The following is a 25644-nucleotide window of genomic DNA, read 5'->3' on the forward strand; positions in this document are numbered from 1 at the left end:
TGCTCTTTCGACTCAGGCCACCCCAGGGAGGGTGGAGGGCCCCACAGGGATTTTAGTGCCACAGGCCGGCTGGGACTCCTTGGGTAACTATGGCTCTAGGAGCCTCCGTGTCCGCTGCAAAATGCAACGGGGAGCCTCATCCCGCTCGCGGGACGTCCGGAGAGGGGCATGTTATCTGCAGGCACCGTATGAGCAGAGCACAGGGCCCAGGAAGTGTGTTCACAGCAGCCCAGGTGATGGACGGTCGCTCATCTGGGTCCAGCCAGCCTGTCTACACCGGGGAAGCCCAGGCCACAGCATGGCGGGTTTTGGGGACAACCCTGAGGGGTTCAGGTGCCTCAAATCCCCAACCTCTTTCTTTTGCAGGGGACATAATAACCCTTTGGGCAGCAGTCCGGTGCCTGGGATCTCGCCCAGCTCCAGAGCTGGTAAATGCTGACGGAGACACGGTCGCACCGCTGACGGGAGCGTGAGGCACACACGGCTCTGAGACGGTCACACTCACGAGATCAACTGTTTATTGATTTTTTTCCTAAAATACTATACATTTAAAGAAACTCCTAACTGAAGAGACTTGACAATTTTTGGTAGATCTGTAGCAAAGGAATGAGGATTTCTGCTGGTAAGTTTTCATGACAAAACAGACACACACCCACTTTCCAAGCAAGACCTCAAGCTCACTGGAAACGTTGAGAAAATGCATAGCTTGTGATGGCGGCGGCCATTCCAACAATGTCTGAGTTACACAAAATAAAGGTTTTCCCTCCTTCCCTCCCTCCCCTGCCCTGTCATTACAGTGTGGCTCCTGCCCCAGCACGTCTGCTCCCGACGACCACGGCTGCTCAGAAGAGACCCCCGTGCTCTGGGGTGAGACCCAGCTTTCGTGCACTCACGAGGAATAAAGGAGGACTGTGGACCCTGCGGCTGCCGCAAAGACACGGGAGTTTGTACAGTGTTCTGCTACGGAAAGGACTAAGGCTAGTCAGAAGGTGGACCCACAGCTGGCTGGCGAGGACACGCTTCCCCACAGCTGTCTCCACTGCAGAGGCCCAGGGCCGCGTCCCGAGCCCAGAGGAGGCCTGGCCCACCGGCCAGGCCTGTGCCCGAATGTCACAGTCTTCAAGCAGTTCAGTTAAACCCACTGTCAAAAGCCGTTACGTCTCGTTAAAACAGTAGGCGAACTCTTTAGATTCTCTGAATATCAAATAATATATACAGATATACACCGAGAGAGGACAGTGTGATGTAAAGCATCTTCGGCTACAGATGCGTGTGCTTGAAAAGTTAGTCTTACTTTTTAACCTTCCAAATCACTGACAAAAATCGTTAACCGGCAAGAGTAGAATCTTAAACACAAATAGGATGAAAATAGCTTTTAAATATGGCGACGCGGGGAGTACGACGTAAGGTTATCCCCGAAACTCATGGAGGACGCCCCGACGCGGACAGCATTCACGGCCGTGTCCAGCCTGATGCGCTCCTGCCTTCCCCCCGCTCTCTCTTGCCTCCCAGGCCGCCCGCCCCTCTTGATGAGCCGCGGCAGGACCTACCGGGCAGCATGGGAACAGACCCCCCCCGCAGGACTGGTGTATATCAATCTGTGCCATCGTTTAAGCATAAATGAGTGGAAGAACAGGCATGTAAAAAAAGCATCACTGTACACAGCCTTTAAACGAAGGACCTCAAAGTCCTCACTCGAGTGAAGCGTCCACTTGAGTTGCGGGTGAGGAGACTCGTCGGAGAAAGTCATCGGCGGAGCGAGGATCAGCGGAAGCCACTGCCGACTCGGAGGAGGAAAGGAGGAAAGACGAGGGCGAGACTACACAGATCTGTGAAAAGCCAGCACAGCACGCACAGCGGGCGGGACGGGGGCCGGGGCGCTTTCCGTCCTACTGTGGCTTCCTGCGCTCAGACCTCTCCGTCGGCACCGCGTGCGGGAAGGGTGCCGAGTCCCGGGTGAAATGACCGGCTCGTCCGCCTTCGAGAGACACCATGAAGCCAAGAGCAACGGAACCGTCAGCTTTTGCAGGGAAAGGAGCGGACGCTCACACGGCCGGCTGGTGCCGGGGGTGTCGCTGCCCGGGCCCGACGGCCAACGGAGCTCCCGGGACCGCTGCCTCCACCCTCCGCCAGCCAGCCGGCTGGCCCGTCACTGGATTGCCTCGACGTAATTCGCGGGGTACAGGCCGACCTGTCCGTTGTCCAAGCGTCCCTTGCACCAGCCCTGCTCATCCTCGTCCTCGATCTTGGTCAGCTCGTCCCCTTCAAGACAAGAAGGGAGCGGTCCTGGTGAGCGGGTGGGTGACAGGCTGACTGCCCGGTTAGAGTCACCCTCGTGGCTCAGCCCCCACCCTGGGCCCACGGAGGGTCTCGGACCTGGGGGGAAGGGGCAGGCATTCTCTGGGGGACAAAGCGGGGCCTGCGGCCTGGTTATTTCTCTACTAGGTTGCATCTGAAGCCATCCTTTCAGCCACAGGGGCCTCTGAGAGGTGTCATGGCTGCCATCTCTCAGTGACCCTAAAACAAGCAGCTCCCACAGACACTGCAGAATTAGATGCCACAGGCCCGTGCTTCCTGACTGTGCCAGGCCAGGTCAGAGGGATCCCTTCCGAGGGTCCACACCACCCCTCCTCCACCCTCTCCTGCTGTCCTCCCTCCCGGGCCCTGGCCTACTCGGTCTGGTATCTCCTCCAGCACTTACTGCCCTGCCTCATGCCTTCGTTTCATCTGTGTCCAGAGCTGTGGGAAGGGCAGGGACCCATCACTCGGTCCCCAGCGCCCAGCTCGGGGCATTTGTCCTCAACCCCCCTCCAAACACTGTGAAATGGAAGCCATTCGCCGCGTGTGTTAGTGTGGCTGATGCACGTCTGGTCTGTTCGGACACGGAGGAACCACGAGTTCAAGCCAGGCCCCGGGCAGTGGAGGAGATACACTCATGAGAGGGGACAGAGGGAGGCCCGGTCCTTCCAGGAGCCAGACCAGGGGGACGAAGACCAAAGGTGGGGGAAGGTCCAGGCCTGGCGGCCAGAGGGGGCCAGAGCCAGGGGACGGGCGAGGAGCCACCTTGCGGAGACGCCGTGGGAACCCGCAGCCCGGACCTTCCCGGGAGCGGGGAGCCGGTGGGAGCCGGTCGGCCGGGCTAGGAGACCGGGCAAAGCGCCCTGCGCCTGGGCCCGGTTTCCTCATCTGCAGACCGGGTGCCGGGAGGATTAAGCGTCAGATCGGGGAAGGGCCGGGTGGTGGCCGATATGCACTGAGCAGCTGCCGTCACTCCCACGTGGGGGTGGGTTTTCCTGCAGCCGCTGCGCCCGAGATGGGCACCGGGGCCGCTCTGTTAGCACCGGCCCCCGCGCAACTCTGACTCGGCAACATCAGCAGCGAACACGGGGCGGAGGTGAGCGTCGCGAGCGGTAAACTCCATCTTCTCCTGTCCTTCCCGCCCCCCACTGTGGGCTCCTGGCAGGGCCGACGCTTCTACAACTGGCTTTTCCCTCATTCCGCCTCGTGTGCCGCCAGGCTCGCGGGTGCACGGCGAGACCAGCTCCGTGACACTCGCACGGGGTGGCAAGGGCGCCAGGGAGAGGCTCCGTGGGCACCTGAGCCCCCGAGGAGCAGCGAGCGCCAGCACAAGCTACAGACAGAAGGGAAGCGGTGGCAGCCGGGGGCAGACGTCACGTTACAAATAACACAGAAAACAGACACGGTGAAGAGGGCAGCTTTCGGGCTGTGAAACATGAATCGGTGATTAAAAGCATGGGTTTCAGTCAGTGTGCTTTTATCAATTCACTCGGAGCAGAAGAGGATGTTTGTATCTAAAAGCTGTTGGCAAATCCAATAGGTGGGACTCAGAAAGAATGAGGAATTAAAAATGATTAAATCGAGGGGGTGCCTGGGTAGCTCAGTCAGTTAAGCGTCTGACTTTGATTTTGGCTCAGGTCATGATCCCACTATTTGTAAATTTGAGGCCCACGATGGGCTCTGCACTGACAGCAAGGAGCCTGCTTGGGATATTCTCTCTCTCTCTCTCTCTCTCTCTCTACCTCACTCTTTCTCGCTTGCTCTCTCAAAATAAATAAATAAACTTAAAAGGAAAAAAAAAAGAATCAATGAACAGATGAAGTAAGGGGCTAATGACCACTAGATCTCAGAAACTGGGCAGAGATGCGTTATGGTGCTTAAGGACTCTCTACAAGCGGCCAGGGGCACCTGATGACCAACCCCGGGCTCGAGGGTGTGGGGCCAGCTGCCGGCCTGCCGAGCCCACAAGCTGGGCACGGGGGTCCGTCCCAGTGCACACTGCAGCCTGCGCTGGTTGAGCTCATCCACCTAGAGGGGTGGGTGCTGGATCTGGGGTGTCTGTGAGGAGGGAGCAAGGCAGAAGGAAGGAGCTTGGCTCTCTGTGGGCCCACGTCTGTGGGCCTCCTCTGAAAGGCTCTAAGATAGGCTCTTTCAAACTGAGGGTTGCAACCCATTTTGGCAAATTGCAACCAGCATTAAAAAACAAACACACAAACAAACAAAAAAACAATAGAAGACAAAGGCTAGAAAATCTGCGGCACGGGGCTCCCGTAAAACAGAAGTTTCCGCTACTGGCAACAAAGGTGTGCTGGTGACAGAACGCATACGATGTGGCCGCAGGAGTAAGTTCAAAAGGCACTACCCTAAAACGGGACTCCAGGTGGCCCGGGGCACGCCGAGTGCTATTCTGGGGTCTGGGCCAGGAGGCTGGCTAAGGGCTCCTCTGCCAGCTGGGGGCGTCTCTGGAGAAAGGCTTCCCCTGGGGACCCCCAGGGCTGCTGGGAAAACTGGCTGGTGCTGGAGACCAGCATGTCCTGCCCAGTGCCCCGCTGTGCCCGGTCCTCGGTCCTGCAAGGGGTGGCGCCTCAGGCTAAGGCACCAGGGCACCTCATGCCTTCTAACGTGTGGCACTGAGCACCTGCTGCTTTTGAAATGTGGCGGGGAGGACCGGCAAACGAAACTTGGAGGAGTTTCCCAGACTTGGAGAAACAAAGACACCCCCTAAACCCTAAGCCCCTAGCGGGTCGGAAGCATCCGCCCCAGATGCCCGCCAGGGAGCCCACCTACCAGCCTTGAAGCTCAGCTCGTCATGCTCCTGCCCTTCATAGTCGTAGAGGGCCCGGACCCGCACTTCTGTCCCCGAGGTGGCATCCTCGTCAAATGGGTTTGAGTCCCCATTGGCGTCCGTGGACGAGAACGGGTTGTTGGACTCGTCATCTGACCAGTCAGTGGGGTAGCTCTGGGTCTTCTCGTAGCTGCTCACGCTGCAAGAAAGGAAGGGTTGACCCGGCGCCCCGAGCACGGGGCCGGCGGAGGCGCGAGGCCCTGCCTGGAGCCTCACCCCTGCCAGGGGAGGCCACGGAGCCCTGGGGCCGGGCAGGGGGCTCCTTCGGCAGGAGAGGAGCCCCTCGGCACACCTGTCTCCCTGTGGTGGTGGCGCGAGGGCCTCGACGAGGGTTAGCAGAGTACAGAAAAGAAGCAAGCACGGATTATTAACGGGTGCCCCCCCGCCCAGCGAAAGAGGAGCCAGAGGCTGTCCACACCGGCAGCCGGGCACCTCCTGCAGGCCTCGTGCACTGCTCTGAGTGCCAAGGGGGCAGGAGCCTGGACAGAGAGAGACGAGAGACAGAGAGCGAGCAAGGTGGAAACCGGAGGGAAATGTCTGTTCACCAACTTTTTGGCCTTAACGTCCTCCTTCTCACTGACGGTGCTCCCCGTGTCGTCCTCGTCCTCGAAAGGGTTGTAGTTGGACAGTGACTGTGCTGACCGTGTGGGGTTGCTCGGGACACTAAGGTCACTACAGGGAGAGAGACAGCTTTCAGGGGACCCCAGCTCGGCACCCCGCCCGGGGCCTGCATGCTCCCAGCTGCAGGATCACAGGGCCAGGGTCTGAAAGGACACATCGGCCACCCCCGCCCCGGACAGGAGGATATGTTGTTTGAGTGGGAACATGGTCTTAGCAAAAACACTTAGTGATATTCTGGTGGCTAAACACACTTACGGCGTCTAAGAGAGAACGACACTGCCATTTCCCCTCCTTGCCTCTGGACACTGGCTATCCTGAACAGGAGCCCTGGGGTCGGGACAGGCTGCCGCTGGAGCACAAGTCATGTCTGGGCCTTCGGCTGCTCCCCACCGCCCCCCAACCTGGCCCCCGTTCCCGATGCTGTGAGCTGGCGGGCCAGCCTGAGGGGCTCAGCCTGGGGAGCAGACAGCCTGGGAGGCTCAGAGCCCTGCTGCAGACAGCAGGAGGGAGGCCCCTGGCCCTCGCCAGACCCCACAGCACAGCACTCTCCTCCTTCTGACTACAAAGGGTCCGGTGGCCTCCTCCCCACTTCTGGGGTTAGAGCTTCCAAAATTGGCACCAAAGCCTACCGAAGCCCTTTCCAAGAAGAAAGAAGGAGCCCTTTCGTGCTCCACAGAGAGAACATCCATCTGCACAACTGTATCAGCCGCCTACTGGGTGCCAGGCCCAGAGGGGACAGACTGGAGAGAAATCTGACCCAAGCCCGGCCCGGGGGCCAACAGCCAGGACGCAGTGACTGTGGGCACAAGGCGCAGAACAGGATGGCCAAGAAACGAGACAGGCCCCTAAGAGCCCCGGCACCTGACCGTGGAATTAAGCTGCAGGGTGGGGCTTGTGGGGCCAGCACCGCCTCCTGCCGCCAAGTGGGGGACTGTGTGCGGTCGGCACCCACAGCGCTGGATGGATGGCCCAGAGTGGGGGGGGGGGCAGGGCACAAATGCCACCAGTGACCCCAGGTGGCCAGCCACTGCCTCAGTGGCCTGGCGAGGGGCACCGGACCCAAGCCTGGGCTGTATGTCTGAGGCCAGCAGGCCCTCCTCCCTCCCTGGCACCTTTCTCTTTCCGTAGGAGGCTGGTGTTGGGCGGCCCCGGCTGCCTAGACCCTCCCACGCTCTCCTCCCCGACCCCTGGGGTGGTGTCTCACCCTCCACACCCCTGCGCCAGTCACACAGGTGCTGGCCTGATCCCTGGGACAGCTCGTACTGCTCTGGCCACTTCACCAAGTTCACCTGTCCAGACGGAGGCACAGCCATCTGAATGGTGACCCATCACGTCTGCCCAGGAAGCCCGGGTAGGAGCTTCAGTGCCTGGGGATGCAGAAAGGGCTCCGGAACCTTCACGGACCCTCGAGGCCAGGAGGCACAACCGTGAGGTCTATCGTTACCGTTGTGGCAGGGAAGCCTCTGGGTGCGGAGCCTGTGCGGCAGGAGTGGCCTCTGGGAGGGGCAGCTCTGCAGAGGACAGCAACACCTGCCCGCCGGGACGCGGAGGCCCGGGGACAGGCCTCGTCCAGCACACGCTTTCCCAGAGGTTCCAATGACCTCAGCATCACCTCTTCTATCCAAACTAGGTTTCAGCAAACAGTGACGTGGGAAATAAAATAACCAACGCTCTCACCAAAGAGGTGACACGTGGGGGCCTGGGTGGCTCAGTCGCTTAAGCGTCCGACATCGTCTTGGGTCATGCTCGCGCTCCGTGGGTTCAAGCCCCACGTCGGGCTCTGTGCTGACAGCTTGGAGCCTGGAGTCTGCTTCAGGTTATTTGTCTCCCTCTCTCTCTGCCCCTCCCCCACTCACATTCTGTCTCTCTCGCTCTCAAAAAAAAAAGGGGGGGGTTGGGACACGTGACAATGCTGTCCTGTGCTGCCCCCCACTCCCAAATCAGGCCCCTGCACAGGGCACAGGGAAGCAACCCGGCCAGGATGCCCGGTCCCACCGGAGGGAGCCACGACAGCGACCTCCACCTGCCCGTGTGCCAGTGGAGATCCACAACGACCAGCCCCTGACATCCGCTCCCGCCCTCACTTGGGGCCAGAAGCACGTCTGTGGCAAAGGCTCCCTTCTCCGGGTCCTTCCACAGCTCTGGCACCAGGTGAGCTGATGATCCTTCCCAGGGATGCCCTTGGGCCACTACCCAGCAGAGCTGGGATGCCCTGGAAGCATCTGGAAAGACGTGTGTGTGGGGCACCCTGCAAGGCTTCACTGGGGAGGACCCAGGGGACCTATCCCAGGGGACGGAGGCTGCCCCAGTGCCCACCTGCTGGGCTTGCTCTGCAGAGCCTGCTCGCCTGTCTGGTTGATGCCCGTCAGGGTGACCCCGTCAGTAGCCTTCTTCTTCTCTCTCCGGCTGAGAGTTCGATTCAGGTCTGCGGACCACTCCTGGGCAGCAGGCACCGAGGGAGAGAGACAGGGAAGTTCATTAGTCTGAGGCCACGTCAGTCTAACACACCGGCCAGCCAGCCAGCGGCCCGCCCTGCCTGGTTAGTGACACGTAGCCTCGCTGTCTCGATTTTGCCTTGTTTTCCAGCCGACCTCAGGTTCCTGGCACCTTCCTACTCCCCCCTCCTCACTGCTAAAGGTGGGGACTTGGGCCTGTGGTGGCCTGGTCTCGGGAGGAGAGTTTGGCCAGCCAGCACGCAGGTGTCCAGGCAGCCTCCCCATCCGGCCCCTGCCCACGTGGCACTAAGCCTCCGGCCACCTCAAGCCACCAGGGGTCGCCAGAGGCCTCACCAGTTTCCTTGAGCCTTCCAAATTAGCTCTTTCAGCAAAGATCCTTCCCATTTATTCCCTAAAGTGTTTCTGGCTCCCAGGGGAACAGGAGGGCTGGCTACAGGACTCTGAGCAAGCCTGCAACGTGGGGACCGCACCACGGGGTGCAAACGCACAGGGCCTGGATGTCACATCACCAAAGGGGCAGATAAGCCGGCTCGACCTCGCAGGTCTCCGGGAGTGGCTCCCTCACTGGTAGCACGTGCTGCGGGGCTAACCGAGCAAAGAGTCGACTCCCCAAAGGTTCCCTAGTTTCCCAGCACGTAAACAGCTTTTATCAACTGCACTGAGGGACGCTGGAAGCGGGGAAAAGGAAGAAGGGCCGTCCCTAACACGTGTCCCTAACACGATCCTGCAGAAAGGCAGGTAACCCCACCCGTTACCAAACCACCTCCACTGAACTCACCCTTGGTGTGATCGAGGCCACAGCGTGGCCCACATGTAACTGTAGGGCCTCCAGGTTAGAAGGCATCTTAGAAACACCAAGTCTAACCTGCCAACTTGTCAGACGAGGAAACTGAGGCCCAGACAGAAAACGCGACCTTGGCCACACAGAGTTGGTGGCAGACTTGGGCCTGACTCCAGATCCTGGTCACCTATTTGTTGATAATTATCTTCTCAACCAAAATCAGCTGACTCAGAGAGACCCGTCCCGACTGGGTGGGCTCCCCAGGGCCCACGTAATCGACACCAGGCCGGCTGGGGAAGGAGGGCCGGCCGTTCACGAGGACAATGACCAGCACGGGCAGAACTGCTGCCTCAGCTCCTCTGCCGGCACCAGGCTGTGGAGCCCACACGCAGCCCACGCGGGCTGGACACACACGGCACAAGGTTTGGAATTCAATACATTAGCCAAAGAACAGAAACTTACTTCATCCTGCGGCATGGAAAATAAAAACAAATAATTTCATTAGACCCTGTAATTTCATGACCCTGGAAGAACCAGTAAGCACGTGCCACATGGGGTGCTGCTTCCCGGCCTGCAGGATCCACAGACAGAAGGGCCACGGTGCGCTCCGGCCGGGACACCCACCCCAGTGGGACGGCCTGTCAAGTCTTCCTTCCCCGACCATTCCGTTCCCTAAGGGACTGGCGGGAGGGGACCTCCTGAGCCAGCTCCCGAGAGCAGCACGCGCCCCCTGCGGGGGGAAATCCCGGCTCTGTCCACAGGACACAGGTCAACTCGGTTCCTCCCCATGCACCGCCACTGGGGGGGGGAGGGAGGGCAGGGAGGCTACGTGCTTTCTCCTGTAGGTCCGCTTCCACCCTGGAGGGCCCTGGGGCTCTGCTTTGTGCGGGTGCCTCGGAGGAAGGGGCCCCGTCTGCTCTCGGCCTCCTGCTGGGAGAGCTCCTGCAGACAGTTCGGGGGGCCCGCCCAGCTTTCTTCAGAAGCTCCAGAAGATGGAGGCACACGTATGAGGCCTGACACAACGGCCAGCACGGACCAGGTCACGACCCCCAGCTGCCCGAGGAGATGGGCGCCCGTGGTCCTCCCCATTTGATCCGTGGGAACAAATGACTCGCTCGGCGTCCCACAGCTGGTAAGTGGTGAGGCCAGACCTGAGCGTAGCCTGTACCCTGGCAGCTCTGGAGGCAGGGGAGGCCCCTCGGCCCTCGCGCGAGGCGTCCTTCCCAGAAGGCAGCACCCGCGGGCCCCCAAAGCCTTTCCCGGCCCCTGCTTCATCATAAGGCGTGGAGAATCCCTTCCCTCAGAGAAGGAGGGTGGCAGGACTCATGTGGGGCCCGATGGGGCCTGGCGACCGAGTCCTGTGTCTGGAAGAGACCCGAGGGCCTCAGGGCCTCCCGTTTTACATGTAAAGATACTGGAAGGCTCAGACCCAGGAAATCAGGAGAAGAGGAAAGTTAACCCTGAACCAAAATTGGTTGAATTTCCCATCTGAAACAAGGCAAAGTGCCTCGTGTGAGGGGGAAGAAGAGCCCACTCTCCACCCCGTCCTGGACCGGAGGCCTGCCAAGCCCAGCTGCACGGTGGCTGCTCCCTTCTCAGCCGTCTGGCAGGGTGGGGCGGGGAACTGGGGCCCCCGCGTGACCTGTGGGTCCTGGCACTCACCACCAAGAAGAGATTGCCAGTGGTCACCAAGTGACCATCCGAATTCTTAATGAGAAGGGTCTTTACTGAGATTCAGAAGGCCCTTCAGTAGTGCCCTGGGGACTCTGAACATGAAGCTGGTTTCTAGAATAGCCACGCTTAAAGGCTGCCCCACAAACAGGGCAAAGGCCAGCACAGAGTTGAATGAGAAAGTCAGCACATGTCTCAACCTCACGGGCCCAGGCCCCTGCCGGACCAGCGGGGTCACGGGCACAGCCTCCTCTTACCTCAAACTGTGGCCAGTTCATGGACATGCCTGGCCCATGGTTGGCTCTGAACCACCTCAGGTCCTCCACTGCGTCAGCGGCTTTGATGCTCTGTTCCAGGTCGCGGTAAATGTTCTTGTAGCTAAATCAGAAAGAGGAGACAGGACCGTCTTGGAAGGCAGGGAAGGCTACCGTTCATCCCAGCCAAGAGCCAGGCCACAGCAGGCACGTGGTCTCCAGCCACACTAGAATCAGCTTCATAGTATGGACCAGGAGGTGCTGCCTGGGTCGGCGGGATGGTCCCCTGGCCTCCGCGTGCACAGGAGACAAACAACGATCACGGTGCACGAGCCACAGCTTTGGCTTCCCACAAATTGGCTTTTTGTCGTTGTTATTTTTTATTTTTTGGCGGGGAGGGGCAGAGAGAGAGGGGGGCACAGGGGGTCCGGAGTGGGCTCTGCACTGACAGCACGGAGCCCCACGCGGGGCTCGAACTCACGAAGCGTGGGATCGTGACCTGAGCCAAAGTCAGATGCTCAACCGAGCCACCCGGGGGACCCTTCCCACAAACTGGCTTTTAAACCAAACGGGCCGGGGCCTGGCAGCAGACTCACGGCCCGCTGAGAGCACCCTCTGCCCTAGAGCCTCAGAGGGAGCACGGCCCCGCGACACCTTCCCTTCAGACGTCCCACCTCCCAACCGTGAAAGAGTAAGTTTCTGCTGTCCTAAGCCACGGGTTTTTGGTATTCTGTCATGACAGCCCCCGGGGGCCACTCGCCATCTACTCCCCAGGGAGGCGAGCCCCCCGCCCCCCCGCCCCTCCCAGCCAGCGGTGCAGCTCCTGGCAAGTCACGCTCCACAGCCGGCCTCCGTTTTCTCGCCAGTGAGATGGGAAATAGTGCCTCCCACTGTACCGACTCTCCTAAGGATTAATGAATGCCGGCAAGGTAGCCCCGCGAGGACTGTTTCTATTGTGTCACACAGGAGACAAAGAGAATGTAATTTCCTGCGAACGACGAGCCTTAACTTGCGAGTCCTTTCTGAACAGCTCTGCCAAATGGATGGCTGAAGTCCATGTCCACAGTTAGCCCGGACCTCTGTCCCAAAGGAGGCATCACGGGACCAAGGACAAGGCGAGTGTGGAAGAAACACCGCGGCGTCCACGTCATGGTTCAGAGCTGAGTCTCTGAGGGCCCGTGCCGTCCAAGGGCCACTGAGAAGTCACGGGCTGAGCAGGCAGCCAGCTGCTCTGGATGGAAGGGCCTCGCGAAGGGCTTCGAGGCAAGGTGGTCCTGAGGGTGGGGCACCCCAGCCCGGGAAGCACAGGGAAATGCTCCTGGCTTGATTTCAGATACGCCGCTGTGGTCGGTCCAAGCCGCGGCCCTCCCTTCCTACCCGGGCCCAGAGCGCGTTCGTGGAGCTGGCGGTGCGTGGCCCGAGGCCCCCCGGCTCAGGCCAGCCATGGGCCATCAGCTGCCACAGGCAGGGGGAGGGGAGGGGAGTACACCACACAGGCCGACCCCGTGGCACAAGACCCTCCCCGGACAGGAGAACTCAGCGGGGAGGAGGTCTTGGGACACACACGGCCACCCCCAGCCCTGGTCTGGAGAGCAGTTACTGAGCTGTACGCAAAAGCCACTTTCCACGGACCACATGGTGACATGCTCCCTCTCTAAACGGGAACTCACCTGGCCACGTTCGACAAGTCTAGGTGCTTCTGAACTTCCAGCAGGACTTCCCGGAAGAAGCGCAGGCGCTTTTCCTCAAACTGCTGGCACTGCTCGAACACCTGCTCCATGTTCTCCATGTACTGGGGGGTGCCCTGGTCGAGCTCCTTCAGCGACTTCTCATACTTCTCTTTGGTCTACAAGAAAAGCCGGCACCACGGGACGAAGGTTCATCTCCGCTCACCCCGGCTCCCTCTGGCACAGAGAAAGCCAGCCGGGCTCTGCGCCACCCTGTTCCTCACCCGCCTTTGTCCCTTTCCGCCACTTCTGGCGTCATCGGCATCTAGACTCGTCAGGTGACAATATTCGGGCAGACGCTTTGAGGGACTTCATAGGGAGTGAGCAGGGTGAGGAGCTGGGACCCAGCGTCCAAGGGTCGACTTCCTCAACGCCCCTCAGGTCCCAGCCCACGGGACTCCCGCTCCACCCCTGATCCCAAAGGGGACACCCACCCGAGCTGGGCGGGGAAAACACTGGGCAAGACGCCCTTCCCACCCCCACGTGGCCAGGCCCCCAGGCTCATCGCCCAGGCCTCTACAGATTCCAAAGCACAAAGAGCACAAGCTCTGGAGTCTCACAGACTCCACTTTCAAATTCAAGTTCAAGTCCAAGCCCCCCCACTTCTGAACTGCAAACCACACTCTTGGCATCTGCTGGGCCTCTCAGCTAGAACCAGCCCAGACAGGTAGATGCTGGGGAAGGGGTGTTCGCTCTGGAGCCCAGGGCGCGTGGTCTCAAGCACCAACCACTGCCACGCTGACTCCCACCCACGTCATCTACCCGTGTCCTCTCTCCCCGGGGAAGGGCTGCCAGGTCACCCACGCGCCTCGGACCTTGCCCACGACAGCGGTGACTCAGAAGTTATGTCAGAGGCAAGATCACGGGGTTGAGTGCCAGACAGACATGGGGGCGGGTCCTGGCACCCCATTTTCTGACAGCCCCACTTTCCTTCGCAGAACATGAGGTACAGGCAAACCTTGTCTTATCGTGTTCCACGGGTATTCCATTTTTTCACAAACTGAAGGCTTGTGGCCACCCTGCGTGGACCAAGTCTATCGGTGCCACTTCCCCAGCAGCATTCGCTCACTTCAGGTCTCTCGTCACATTTGGGTGACTCTCATAATACTTCAAACTTTTCAGCTATTATTACTATTATGACATTTGTCATGGTGATCTGTGACTAATGATGACCACGTGAAACCTCAGTTGATGGTTAGAACTTTTTAGCAATAAAATATTTAATTAAGGTACGTACGTCGTTTTTAGACGTAATGCCATTGCACACTTTGTAAATTACACTATAGTATAAACGTATCTTTTATATGCACTGAGAAACCAAGAAAGTCATTTGACTTGCTTTACTGTGACACTCCCTTCGTTGTGGCGGGTCCAGAACCAAAACCCCAGGGCCTGCACTTCTACTTCGACATTCTGGTATTTAAATGAGGTAACACAAGATGGGCACCAAGTTGCACAAAGCAGGAATTCAAAAAAGTTCTGGGCCCCTTGTCCTCCAGCCCACTACACTCCCCTACACAGCTGTTCCTTCAGAGACTGTCCTGAGAAGGGATTTTACCAGAAAGGAAGTATGATAGGACCACGGTAGTATCCTGGGGCAAATGGACGGACAGCAGAGCTGGGGCGGTATTTCCGATAAGCCTTTCCAGCTGGGGCCATATTTACTGTAAACTTTTCCACTATGGAGACCCTGAGACACGAGGGTGATCACGGACAGGTGGGCTGGCCACGCAGGAACTTGGCTTTTCTGGTCCTGATGACAGTGTGGGCTTCCAAGAAAGGGCTGAGCCTCCCTGAGCCGTTACAGGCCGCCTCGCCTTGAGGATCAAGGCCATGCCTTGGAACCCCGGCTGTGGGTCCCCCGCAACCTCGGGGGCAGCTTCTCTGCCCCCGCTCGAGACCCCAAGTCTACTCACTGTCTACACTGCTTCCCTCCCAGACACGCTTCTGTGACTCAGGCCCTGGAAAACTCCCCTTTATGCCCCAGGGATCTCTCTTCTCAAAGACTTCCCCAACAGGCCCCGTCCACTCCCCGGAACAACCCCCTGCCCCCTCCCGTATCTACCGTTCCTTGTCCTGCTTCTGAGCCTCCTGGCTGGGCTTGGGTCCTCTGTGACCCCAGAGAAAGGTCATCCCTTCCAGTTTGGGCATTCCCAGCAGAAACAGAGAGCCACCAACTGCCCTGATTATTCCTCCTCCTCCTCATCGGCTGCCTGCACGTGTGAGGCCCTGTGTGGGATCACTAGCTCGGAGGCCCGAAGACCTGAAGCTCTAGTTTAAACACCCGGCGCCCAGCGGTACCATCAGGGCGACACAGAGCAACCACTTCTCTGGGATACTTCAACACAGCAGCCTCCCTGGGTACCCCGGGGCACCCGGTAGCGACAAGATGCTCCCCGGGCACGTGGCCCGTGTTCACAAACAGTCCTACCCCAGCAAAGGCCAGATAGAGAGCGCGATCACCACCACTGGGGAATCCCCAGCACAGAGCACTTAGAAAGTTCCCCGTAAACATCCATGGAGCAAAACGAGAAGCAGCCTTCGCTCTCCTGTGGACGGTGACCTTTAGCACTGAACGTGAGGAGTTCCTTTCTGATGGATACTGTGAGGTGCAGTCACTGCCTGACCGGTAAGAAATACAGAAAGGCGTGTGCAGCCAGTCAGTGTTGGTTTTTGGCAACCGCTTCAGGAAGGGGAGGTAGGGGTGGGGGTGCCCTCCTCTCTGGGCTGGCTCTCGGCCTACGAGGACCATCGTGCTTCAAGGTCACCGACCAGACCGCAGAGCCAGGAGGGAAATCTCTACAAAGCGGCCCAGTCATCCTGACAGGCGCCTTACATCTGACCTCGGACCCTGGGTCTGTTCTGCCGAAGCATCGATTTAGTGAACTCTGTTCGGAGCGGCTGTAAATAAAACAGGAAAGGTATGTGTCTTCGTCTCCCTCACACCCACACCCCGACGTGGAAACGGCGCATCTCTCCTCTGGGCGCCGTCCAGGGCACCTGGCAGAAGCGGCCCTCAGCACCCCGCCGGCCTCACGTTCCCGGAGCCCAGGTGCCCTCCCTATTCGGCGCGTAGCCCCAAGGCTCCTGACCCGATCCCGTAGCGGAGGCAGCAGCTGCTCTAAAACCCCACATTCCTGGCCCTGCCCCAGGCCCAGAACCAGGAGCGGGGAGTGGGGGCTTGTCCCCAAGAGGCTCCGGTGCTCGCTCTGAGGGATGGGCTCTTCCACAGACGACATTCTGCACGACTCCGCCCCCTCGCTACGCTGACGACAGAGCAGCGAGGAGTGGAGAGAGAGGGTACGGGCCGTCCCCCGCTCACACCACCAGCTGGCACAAGGCTGAGTCTCTCCCAACGCAGTTTCCTCAGTCACACACAGAGACGCCACCACCTAAGTCCCCGGGCTCAGTGGTGCTCACCCAAGCCGGACACGGTGGAGGGTGTCCACGGAGCAGCTCAGGGCTCCTGCTTCCCCTCGGCCTCACGTCCTGTCCGGGCCGCAGGGCCTCTCCACTTCTCTGCATCTCTCTCCCCAGATGCAGGCTGGCGTCTCCTCGCTCAGCCCTGCCGCAGAGCAGCCCCTGACGGCCCCGGCCCCCTGCACCCTCACCGCACAGCAGAGGCGGTGGCCTGGGGCCTCGCTCACGTCAGCTCTCACTTCCTGGGAACTTTCAAACGACGTGAACCTGTCCAGCATTGGCACCGCGTGCCCCGGGCCTTCCGGGCAGGATCACTCCGGCCTCTGCGGGCGCCCTCACGGTCACACCGCCCTCCCGTCCGCTCTCTGATCCACGGCACTGCACAGAGGGCACCCAGGATGCCACACTGCCTGTGCGCCTGCACCTCTCCAGGGCCTTCACCGCTGGGCCCTGCTCCCTCGACCCCGCCTATGGCCACAGTGCCCTGGGCCTTCCAGGCACTCCCATCCTGCCATGGGATTCCCGCCCCTCACCACCAGAGCAATCGCTGTAAGCTGTGGTCCTCCTCCACACCTGTGCCCTCCCCAGGTTCTGGAACCTTCTTTCAGTGGCTCCCTGTTAGCAGTGTCAGAAGCTCCTCACCACCTGCCTTGCAAGACCGCTGGCAATTTGGACATCATAACCCCCTGTGCCAGCTCAGACGTCAGCTCCCTGCCACTGACGTTCACGCTTCCACGTCCCGCACAAGCTGTTCCCGCCTGGCTGGCAGCAGCCCCACCGCCCTTCCCCGAGCGGAGGAACGGCCCGTTCCCCTGCCTGTCCAGCACTCGCTTCCGCCCCAGCCCTGAGCGGGGCACGGGGCGCCGCGGGAAGGGGCTCACTGCGGAACTCTCTCGAGGGCAGCACTAGGTTCCGCTGCCGTGGCACCGCCCCCCGCATCCGCTCCAGTGGCGACAAAGGCTGTGGGCCAGACGGGTGGCCAGCTGAGGCACGCGCGTTCAGCGTGGAAAAGCTGTGCCCGGTTTACCTTAAGAACATCTTGCTTGCATTTTTCTACTTTGTCTTGCAACTTCTTAAGCTGCTCGGGGTTGAGGGATGGGTCTGCTTTGCTGTTGGTTTCTCGTGACGTGGCCAACTTCTCCTCTTTGCACGCCGCGTGGTAGGCCTTCTTTGCTGCCTCCACCTGCGGGGGGAGGGAGCTCCTGAGCGCCACGTCGGGAGCACAGAGTCCTGACTAGAGAGGCTCCACAGACTCTGCTCGCGCCACCCAGACGAGAGGGAGGAGCAGGTGCAGAGCTCTGCGCGCCGCACGATCGCGACAGGGCATCCAGCAGACGCTGGCACGGTGCCTGCCTGGGGCCGGGCGCCCTCCTGGGCACCGGGGGTGCGGCACCCAAGGCACCGGGCTGTCACGGAGCTCTCCGTCCAGCCAGAGAGGCGACTACAAGAGACGGCTGAAGAACAGAGTCAGAGGGTAATGAGTGCCAAGGAGGAGAGAAGAGCGGGGAGGGGACGCCGCGCTGAGCTGCATTCGGAGGCTGGGGAGAGCCGGCCGAGAGACGCCACGGAGCAGGAATGGGAAGGAGGTGTGGCTGTCTGCGGGAAGAGCATGCCAGGCGGCTGGAAGAGCGAATACAAAGTTCCAGGGCTAACGTGAGGGGCTGGTGTTGGGAGGCAGAGTCACAGGACATGTGTTCCACGGCTCTCTCACGTATATACACGCACGCACACAGGCGCATGTATGTGCACATGTCTGTATAGGCTTTTTTTTAAGTTTTTTTAAAGTTTTCATATTTTTAAAAAGTTTTTAAATGTTTATTTTTGAGAGAGAGACAGAGTGCAACTGGGGAATGGGCAGAGAGAGGGAGACACAGAATCCGAAGCGGGCTCCAGGCTCCGAGCTGTCAGCACAGAGCCCGACGCGGGGCTCGAACTCACGAACTGCGAGATCATGACCTGAGCCGAAGTTGGGCGCTCAACCGACTGAGCCACCTAGGCGCCCCTGGATGTGTGTATCTTTACTTCACAGACGTTTCCCTGCTTAAGCCAAAGTCACAGAGTTCATTCTAGAGAGGAAAGAGTTTTGTAACCGTGGCCTCATGACGGGGATAATCATTACAAATGAGGCCGCGGACGAGAAGAAAGGAGAGTGGCGAAGGCCGAGACAACAGAGAAAAGGAGAGCCTGTCGTTACAACCCGAAGACAGAGGTCTGTTCTGGGCGGTTCTGGGGAGGAGGAAGGCAGTATGGCTCCTGAGAAAAGCTGGGGGACGGGCAAGGAAGGAAGCAGCACGGCCACCCAAGGAATGGGGCTGGCGAGCTGCGGGTGGTGAGGGCAGGGGTGCGTGTCTGAGAGCCTCCCGAGAGCCAAGGCTGGGCAAGGCTCAGTGGCTTCGGTTGCTACGTTTGGAAAAACCAGTATCAGTATCATCTGCAAATTTCAGAGAAAAACACATACGAAAGAAACATTTCAAATTAATCCTTTCTACTAGCCCAAAGGGACTCCGGTGTCTTGAACTGGAGTAAATCTTAGCCACCACGGGCCTCCGAGGGGTGGCCCGTCTCTACCGCTGCCCAGAGCAGTCAGAGGGGGAGCAGCCAGGAAGCAGGGGCGCCGGGCCGGGCCGGGAGCTGCCTGCAGGAGGCATGCACCTCTTTTAGCTTCTTGGCCCAGGGCTTCTGCGCCTTCCGAAAGCCGTCCTCCGCCTCTTTGGTCTCCTTGAAGCCTCCCATCATCTGCTTGTGAAAGGCTTCCTTCTGCCAGTTCTTGATCTTCTCGAAGTCCTCGTTCATCAGTGAGGCCTTCACCTCCAGGTGCAGCTCGCTCACTCTCTCCGCCTCGGCCATGACCGCCGTCCAGGCCTTCTCCACCGTCCCGTACTGGGGCCCTGGCACAGGAGAGAAGCTGCTGGTTACTCGTCCGCGGCTCCCAGAGGGGCCCTGCCGTGGGGATTTGCTCTGTTAACCTGTCTCTGCTGTGAGGACCGGATTCTAGGCCCAGCAGCCTGGCTGCTGGGCCGAGAGGTTTCCTTTGGGTTCTTTCAGATCTTTTTCTCTCAGTGGCTGTTCCTTTTTCAGCCTGGGATGAAGAAAGAATAAGGAAGCGAAGCTGGATGGACTCAGCCATTCTTTTGTTAGGGAAATCAGGGGATTACCCACATTTCCTTTTTTTAGAGTCACTAAGCTCTTTAAAAACTCGAATTTCTGCATCTTGGAAGTTTTTCTTTTTCCTAGTTAGTATTTTTTAAATGTTTATTCATTTATTAGGGTGGGGGGGGTGGGGAGAGGCAAAGAGAAAGAGAGAGAACATCCCAAGCAGGCTCAGCACTGTCAGCATAGAGGCTGACGTGGGGCTCGAATTCATGAACCAGGAGATCGTGACCTGAGCTGAAATCAGGAGTCAGACACTTAACCAACTGAGCCACCCAGGCGCCCTAGCATCTTGAAAGTTTTAATATGCTTATGGCTGGCTGGAGAAGGAGGTGCCTCTGAAGTGAGCTGACCTCTCCCCCTTCTTGAGGCCTCTCCCTTCCACGTGGGGGGCTCTCCAGCACCTCTCTCATTCACTCCCAGGAGGAGCCTGGCTCAGAGCAGGAACTTGAGAGCTGCTCGTCAAACAGAGGACTGTCTCCTCAGCAGAATGGAAGCCCTGTCTTGGGGAGAGGAAGGAGAGTTGGAGGCAGGAAGCTGCTCTGGCCAGATGGAAATCTCTAGACAGTGGTCCCGTCGCACGCTGCACTCAGGAAGGAAGCTCGTAATCGGCCTGTCACTCTGGTGAGGGTGTGGGGTGCTGGCCTCAGGTGAGGGAGGAAGAAGCTGTGACGGAATCTGAGAGGGACAATTGCTGTTTGAGCTGTGTACTGACACAGAGAGGCACCGGAGGGGTGGACAGCCGTGGGGGGTGTGAACCCTTCTGAACCTCGACTCCCTGTGTCTACAGAACAAGCTGCTCCCTGTCCCGCCTCGGTCTGCCACGCGGTGGTGGGATCCACGCGGTGAGGGGGGCAACGGTGCTCTGTGAGCCTCAAGTTTTGAATCAACACAAGGGACGGTGCTGGCAGCTGGACCCCAAGAGGTGGAAATAAAGTAACAAGTTACGGCTCCTCGTCACCCGTGCGTGACCACCTCACTCCCTGGCACCTGCTTGTACCAAGGCACTGTGCTAACCACCCCCACCTGACCGACGACCAGTTTCAGCAACAGGGGAGACACGGGCAGCTGGTCTAGACCGGGCCGAAGCTGCCTGGGGCCCCTCCCTCCCCCCGCCGGACCCCGAGGCCAGCGGCCTGACTTCCCCATCCTCTGAGGTGGGCTGCCACGGGAAAGGGCCTGCCCCACGGCACACCCTGAGAAAGCCCCACCGACCGGCTTCTGTCGCAGGAAACCCTGGAAGCCATCAAGCCCCCGTCTACTGCCGGGAGGTGCGTCCTGAGCACAATCCATATCTCCGGCAGCAGTCGGTTACCAAACTCCAGAATCTTCCGAGCGTTTTGCTAGGGAGGGAGCAGGGGTAGAACGCGCACCATACGACACCTCTAGTTATTCCTGTTAAAATTCCAAATTAGAAAGCCTGGCGATGTCACCACCTAGTCTTTCCTGATCTGCTACACAGCCAAGCTTACGAAGAAACAACCCTCCGTGTCGGACCCGCCGTGCAAAGCAGCCGGCTCTGCCATGAGAGCGCTGACTCGAGTCTGGGTCCCGAAGGCACCGTTCCGGGTTAGGCCGGCAAGCGGAGCATGCCCTACGGCTGACCGGGGCTCCGCAGAGGGGGGCTCGGGTGCTGTCTGCAGAGAGGAGCCCCGTGCCGCAAAGAAAGGGGAAGAGAGCTCACCCCGCCCGCGCTGCTGGGTGACGGCGCCCCGCTGCCCCCCGGGGCGGCGGCCTCCCTACCCTTCTCCACGAGCTGCCTCCAGCGCCGCGCCCACTCGGTGAGCTGCTGCGCGTACGCCTTCTCGATGCGCGCCCGTTCGTGCAGGCAGTTCATGAGGTCGCTGCACAGGCGGTGGCCATCGTCGATCCGCTTCACCGTCCGCTTATAGTTCCCGACCTAGGAGACAGAACCACACGGTGAGGCCGGGGCCCCCTCCTGGGACTGGGGCAGGCCTGACCCCCGCGGCTGCACGCGTGGCCTCCGTGCCAGCCGGGCTCATCCACTCTTCCACTCAAAAGGCACCCTGCGTTGTTAGCTGACGAGCTCCCCATTTTTATTACTGGCAGGAACATCGAAAAAAAAAAATTCAGAGCTCAAAAACCACGTGGTCAGCATCCACGCTCTGACACCACGGGCCAGGGAGGGGGACAGACCAGCACAGGCAGGGCTGTGGTGGAGGGAATGGCGAGCTGAAGGTGCCCAGAAGGGCATCTCGTGTAGACCAAGGGGTCAGGGACAGCTCCTGGAGCAAGTGATGTCTGACTAGAGAGATAAAAAAAAAAAAAAAAATAATAATAATAATAATTATTATTATTATTATTTAGTGGCTCGGATCTAAATGATTCTATAATTAATATTACAGAACTGGCTAAAGACCTTTGGAAAATCACTGGTATAAACAGGTTTCAGGCACCTCCCACTTTAACATCATCCCATGCTGGATTATTATCACTTCCCGATTAGAGCCCTCAACACTCTCCCACCTTCTGAGCACCTACTATGTGCCAGGCAACACAGCAGGTGTTTTGCACCTGCAAATACTGCCCTGCCATGGCAAGTAGGAAGAAGATGAGAAAACCAGGGCTTAGGGGATCACCTAGGTCACTAAGATCGGGGGCAGCAGCTGAAGGCAGCATCTCAAACGGCTCCGGGTGGGACCGTCTCCGTGGCAAAGCTCAGGCTCCTCTCTGCTTTGACCAGTGTTAAGGTGAGTTTGGACTACGTTCTCTCACATATGAAAAGAGAGACTAGCTCGTTTAAATTATCAAATATAGGGGCGCCTGGATGGCTCAGTCGGTTAAGCATCTGACTTCGGCTCAGGTCATGATCCTGCGGTCCGTGAGTTCGAGCCCCGCATCTGTCTCTGTGCTGACAGCTCAGGGCCTGGAGCCTGCTTCGGATTCTGTCTCTGTCTCTCTCTCTCTGCCCCTCCCCTACTCTCTCTCTCTCTCAAAAATAAACATTAAGAATTTTTAAAATAAACTATCAAATATAACAGAATTAAGAAATATTAGTGGCTGCACTGGAGTGAGGATCAAAGCATTCACCAGACCTCACCTAGAAGGGCAGCGCGGACACTGGGGCGCTGGAGGAAATGTGGCAGGAAAACGATCATGCCATTCCAACCCTTCCTTCCCACTCGCTTCCAAAACCTTCGCCAACTTTTACCAACTTTACCGTGTCTGAAGGTCTCTCTGCTGGCTGATCCCTCTCCTATTTCACCCGTTTAGACTCAGTCTGGAAGCTCCTGCAGAACAGAGGACTAGGTCCCACTCCTACACAAAAGGGGACAGTCCTTGCTCTCGCGGGCAGGCTGCGGAGACCGACAACGGCACAGCCTGTTGAACTCCGGTTTACGAAGAGTTCACACTAGAGTTTCTCCTGCCCTGAGCTGAACTAACCGAGGGGAGGGGGGCGGTGGTGAAGTCCTTGAAGAGGGACAGAACACGGGGGCCCCCGGAAGGGCATGGGCAACAGGGGAGGAGCTCTGGCCCCTCAGGAAGGGCTGTCGCTGAGGCCAGAGAGGACCCCGCTCCCATGGGGACCAGCAAGGAGCCCCGGGGGCCAGGCGGCCAGGGCAGCCTTCTCCACCAGACGCTGAAGTGCACGCACAGCTCTGGGAGCGCGCGGCCAGGCGGTTGCTCCTGACCAAGACGGGCAGCTTTCAACTGTATCCTCAGCAGGCCCTGTCATCAGCGAGGCAAAAAGCAAGCGTTTCACAACCAGCTGGAAGTGACACCGAGTGCTCACTTCCCTTTAAAATAGGGCCCTGCTGTCATTTTGAAATCTACAGCAGGATGGAAAAATAAATAAATAAATAAATAAATAGCCAACAAAACACAACTCTGTGTCGCTGAGCTGGCGGCCACAAGGGCTAAGATCATCGCAGCTCGATTCAGGCTCGACAGGCGACGTGAGACCGTGACGCGGAGCTGGCTTTCACCTGTCACCAACAATATCCAAACTGGTAATCAAGATCACAGCGTGTTGGCTCTCCAGAAACCTACCCACCTCTCTGCTTTTCAAAAGCCTCGTAAAAAAATTTTAGGGAACAGAAGAGGGTATCTGTTAAGCCAGGTCCTGAGCAGTACCTCAGGCGCTGTTCATACTTAAGGACAACTCTTGAAATCTGAAATCGCATTCCCAGCTGCAGCAAGGAATGCAGGCAGGACGTTTCCAGAATCATGTGTTTTGGGTTTAAATGTTGGCCGCTGTGACCACTGCTGAGGCCAAGGGGAGAAGGGAGTGGTCATGACAACAGGCACTGAGATGCTCTAGGAACGTCTGCCCTACTGGGCTTTCCTCCATTAAAAGGCTACATATGGGCTCGAGACGCCTATCCCTTTAGTCTACACCCAGGGACGTTCACCAGGAAGTACTATTAACATCTGCACAAACTGCCCAGTGACAGAGCGATGTGGCCTTCCTGCTCCCCTGAGCAAGGTCCTGGCGGTCAGGGTGCTGACAGCTGTTTCTCTAGACTGAAATATAATCTACATACAATAAAATTCACCCTTCACAGGGATACAGTTAGACGAGTTCAGATGCACGTAAGCCGTGTATACCAACACCGTATCAAGGTACAGAAACTTCCATCTCCCTGCCTTGTCCCCCGTGCCCTCCTGCAGTCAGCCTCTGCCCCACACAGCCCCGGCAGCCACTGATCTGATTGGCGTCCCTTGTGGGGGCAAAGGTCAGGCCGCCCCAAGCCAGGCCACTGTGGCATGAAGATTATTTTGAGTTAAAAAGCAATCAAACCCCAACAGATTCAGGAAAAGCTCTTTACCTCCCCCACCCCCGACCCCCCACTGCCTAAAAAGGATCTGGATTGAGGACCTGCTCCAGGAAGAAAGCTATCGTATGCCACAGATAACGTTATTCTGTGAGCTAGGCGTGGTGGACAGAGCAGGGCCCAGGAAGGCCTGTCTGATCAAAGTTCTCTCTGTCCCATTGTTTCCTGGTGGCTCGGCAAACATTTGTCCACCAAACACTGACTCTTTTTCATTTACCTGTGAATTACATTCCTTCCCTTTGAAGCCCCAGACCCCTACCCCTTCTCCTTCGTTCAGGATGACAGACACACCTCGCTTTGCCTGTCTTCGGAATATGCCATGTCTGTGTGGATTCCCCAAGTGTACAAATTAAATTTTTTCTTCTTCTGTTAATCTGCCTCCTGTCAATTTGATTCTTAGTCCAGCCAGAAGGACCTTGAAGGGCACAGGAAATTCTTCCTCCCCAACACCCTTTACCAAGACGTCCGGGATAAATGGAACCACCCAGCATGTGGCCTGGCCTTTGAGCCGGTTCCATGTTATTGTCTCGGTCAGTAGTTTATTCCTTTTTACTGCCAAGAGCTGTTCTATCGTGTGGAGACACTGCCATGTACTTGCTTGCCCTTTCGTCCTGTTGAAGGACACTGGGGTTGTTTTCAGTTTGGGGCAATTACAAATAAAGAAGCTATAAAGATTCCTGGGCAGGTCGAACACTTAAGAGTGGGAATGTTATACGATAAGCACACATCCAACTTTGTAAGAAATCGCCAAACCGTGACCCCAAGTGCCTGCACATTTCGCCTCCCAGCTGCAGGGTACGAGGGTTGTGACTGCTCTGTGCTCTCCTTGGCACTTGGCGCCGTGTCGGGTTTATTTTTGTAATATTTTACCATTTTGTTTAGTACGTGGCAGTTGTCTCACTGTGATTTTAATTTGCACCTTCCTAACGTCTAGTGACGCTGACAGCCTTTTCTCGCTCCTGTCTGCCGCCCATATGTCTTCTTTGACAGAGTGTGCTCTCTTTGTTTCAATACATTAAAAAAAATTGAGGTATAATGCCGACTGGTTTTTGAAGTGCAAGAAAAGTTAATTTGCAAATACGTGACACAGCGATCGTATGATAAAGTGAGGACATACATGGTTAGCTATTTTTGCTTTACCAGTTTTGTAGTTTAAAAGTTTCTCTCTTGCTTTTTTCTTTTTGGTTTTTTTTAATGTTTTTATTCATTTTTGAGAGACAGAGACAGAGCACAAGCAGGGGAGGGGCAGAGAGAGGGAGACACAATGTGAAGCAGGCTCCAGGCTCCCAGCTGTCAGCACAGAGCCCGATATGGGGCTCGAACTCATGAGATCGTGACTTGAGCTGAAGTCAGTCGCTTAACCGACTGAGCCACCCAGGTGCCCCTCTCTCTTGCTTTTCAAAACACTGGTTTATGGGGTGCCTGTGTGGCTCAGTCAGTTAAACGGCCCACTTCGGCTCAGGTCATGATCTCGCGGTCCGTGAGTTCGAGCCCCGCGTCGGGCTCTGTGCTGACAGCTCAGAGCCTGGAGCCTGTTTCAGATTCTGTGTCTCCCTCTCTCTGACCCTCCCCTGTTCATGCTCTCTCTCTGTCTCAAAAATAAATGTTAAAAAACAAAACAAAAA

The 25644-nt window shown here is 58.0% G+C and overlaps 1 protein-coding gene across 1 annotated transcript in view; it reads right to left on the reverse strand.

The window, feature by feature from the left end:
- Nucleotides 1–501: 501 nt before the first annotated feature.
- PACSIN2 (protein kinase C and casein kinase substrate in neurons 2) overlaps nucleotides 502–25644 on the reverse strand; it is a 136080-nt gene continuing 110937 nt past the window's right edge. Inside the window, exons 3-11 of the mRNA XM_047065313.1 lie at nucleotides 20967–21123; nucleotides 18726–18961; nucleotides 17101–17256; nucleotides 12597–12772; nucleotides 10930–11050; nucleotides 8081–8202; nucleotides 5693–5815; nucleotides 5086–5282; nucleotides 502–2262 (exon numbers count right to left, since the gene is read on the reverse strand). Coding sequence (XP_046921269.1) covers nucleotides 2150–2262; nucleotides 5086–5282; nucleotides 5693–5815; nucleotides 8081–8202; nucleotides 10930–11050; nucleotides 12597–12772; nucleotides 17101–17256; nucleotides 18726–18961; nucleotides 20967–21123 — 1401 coding nt within the window. The 3' untranslated portion in view covers nucleotides 502–2149. The remainder of the gene's footprint in view (nucleotides 2263–5085; nucleotides 5283–5692; nucleotides 5816–8080; nucleotides 8203–10929; nucleotides 11051–12596; nucleotides 12773–17100; nucleotides 17257–18725; nucleotides 18962–20966; nucleotides 21124–25644) is intronic.

This window comes from Lynx rufus, unplaced genomic scaffold (genome assembly GCF_022079265.1).
Source record: "Lynx rufus isolate CCGP_SWC_20201006 ecotype Redwood Valley unplaced genomic scaffold, mLynRuf1.p SCAF_7, whole genome shotgun sequence".
NCBI classification, from domain to species: domain Eukaryota; kingdom Metazoa; phylum Chordata; class Mammalia; order Carnivora; family Felidae; genus Lynx; species Lynx rufus.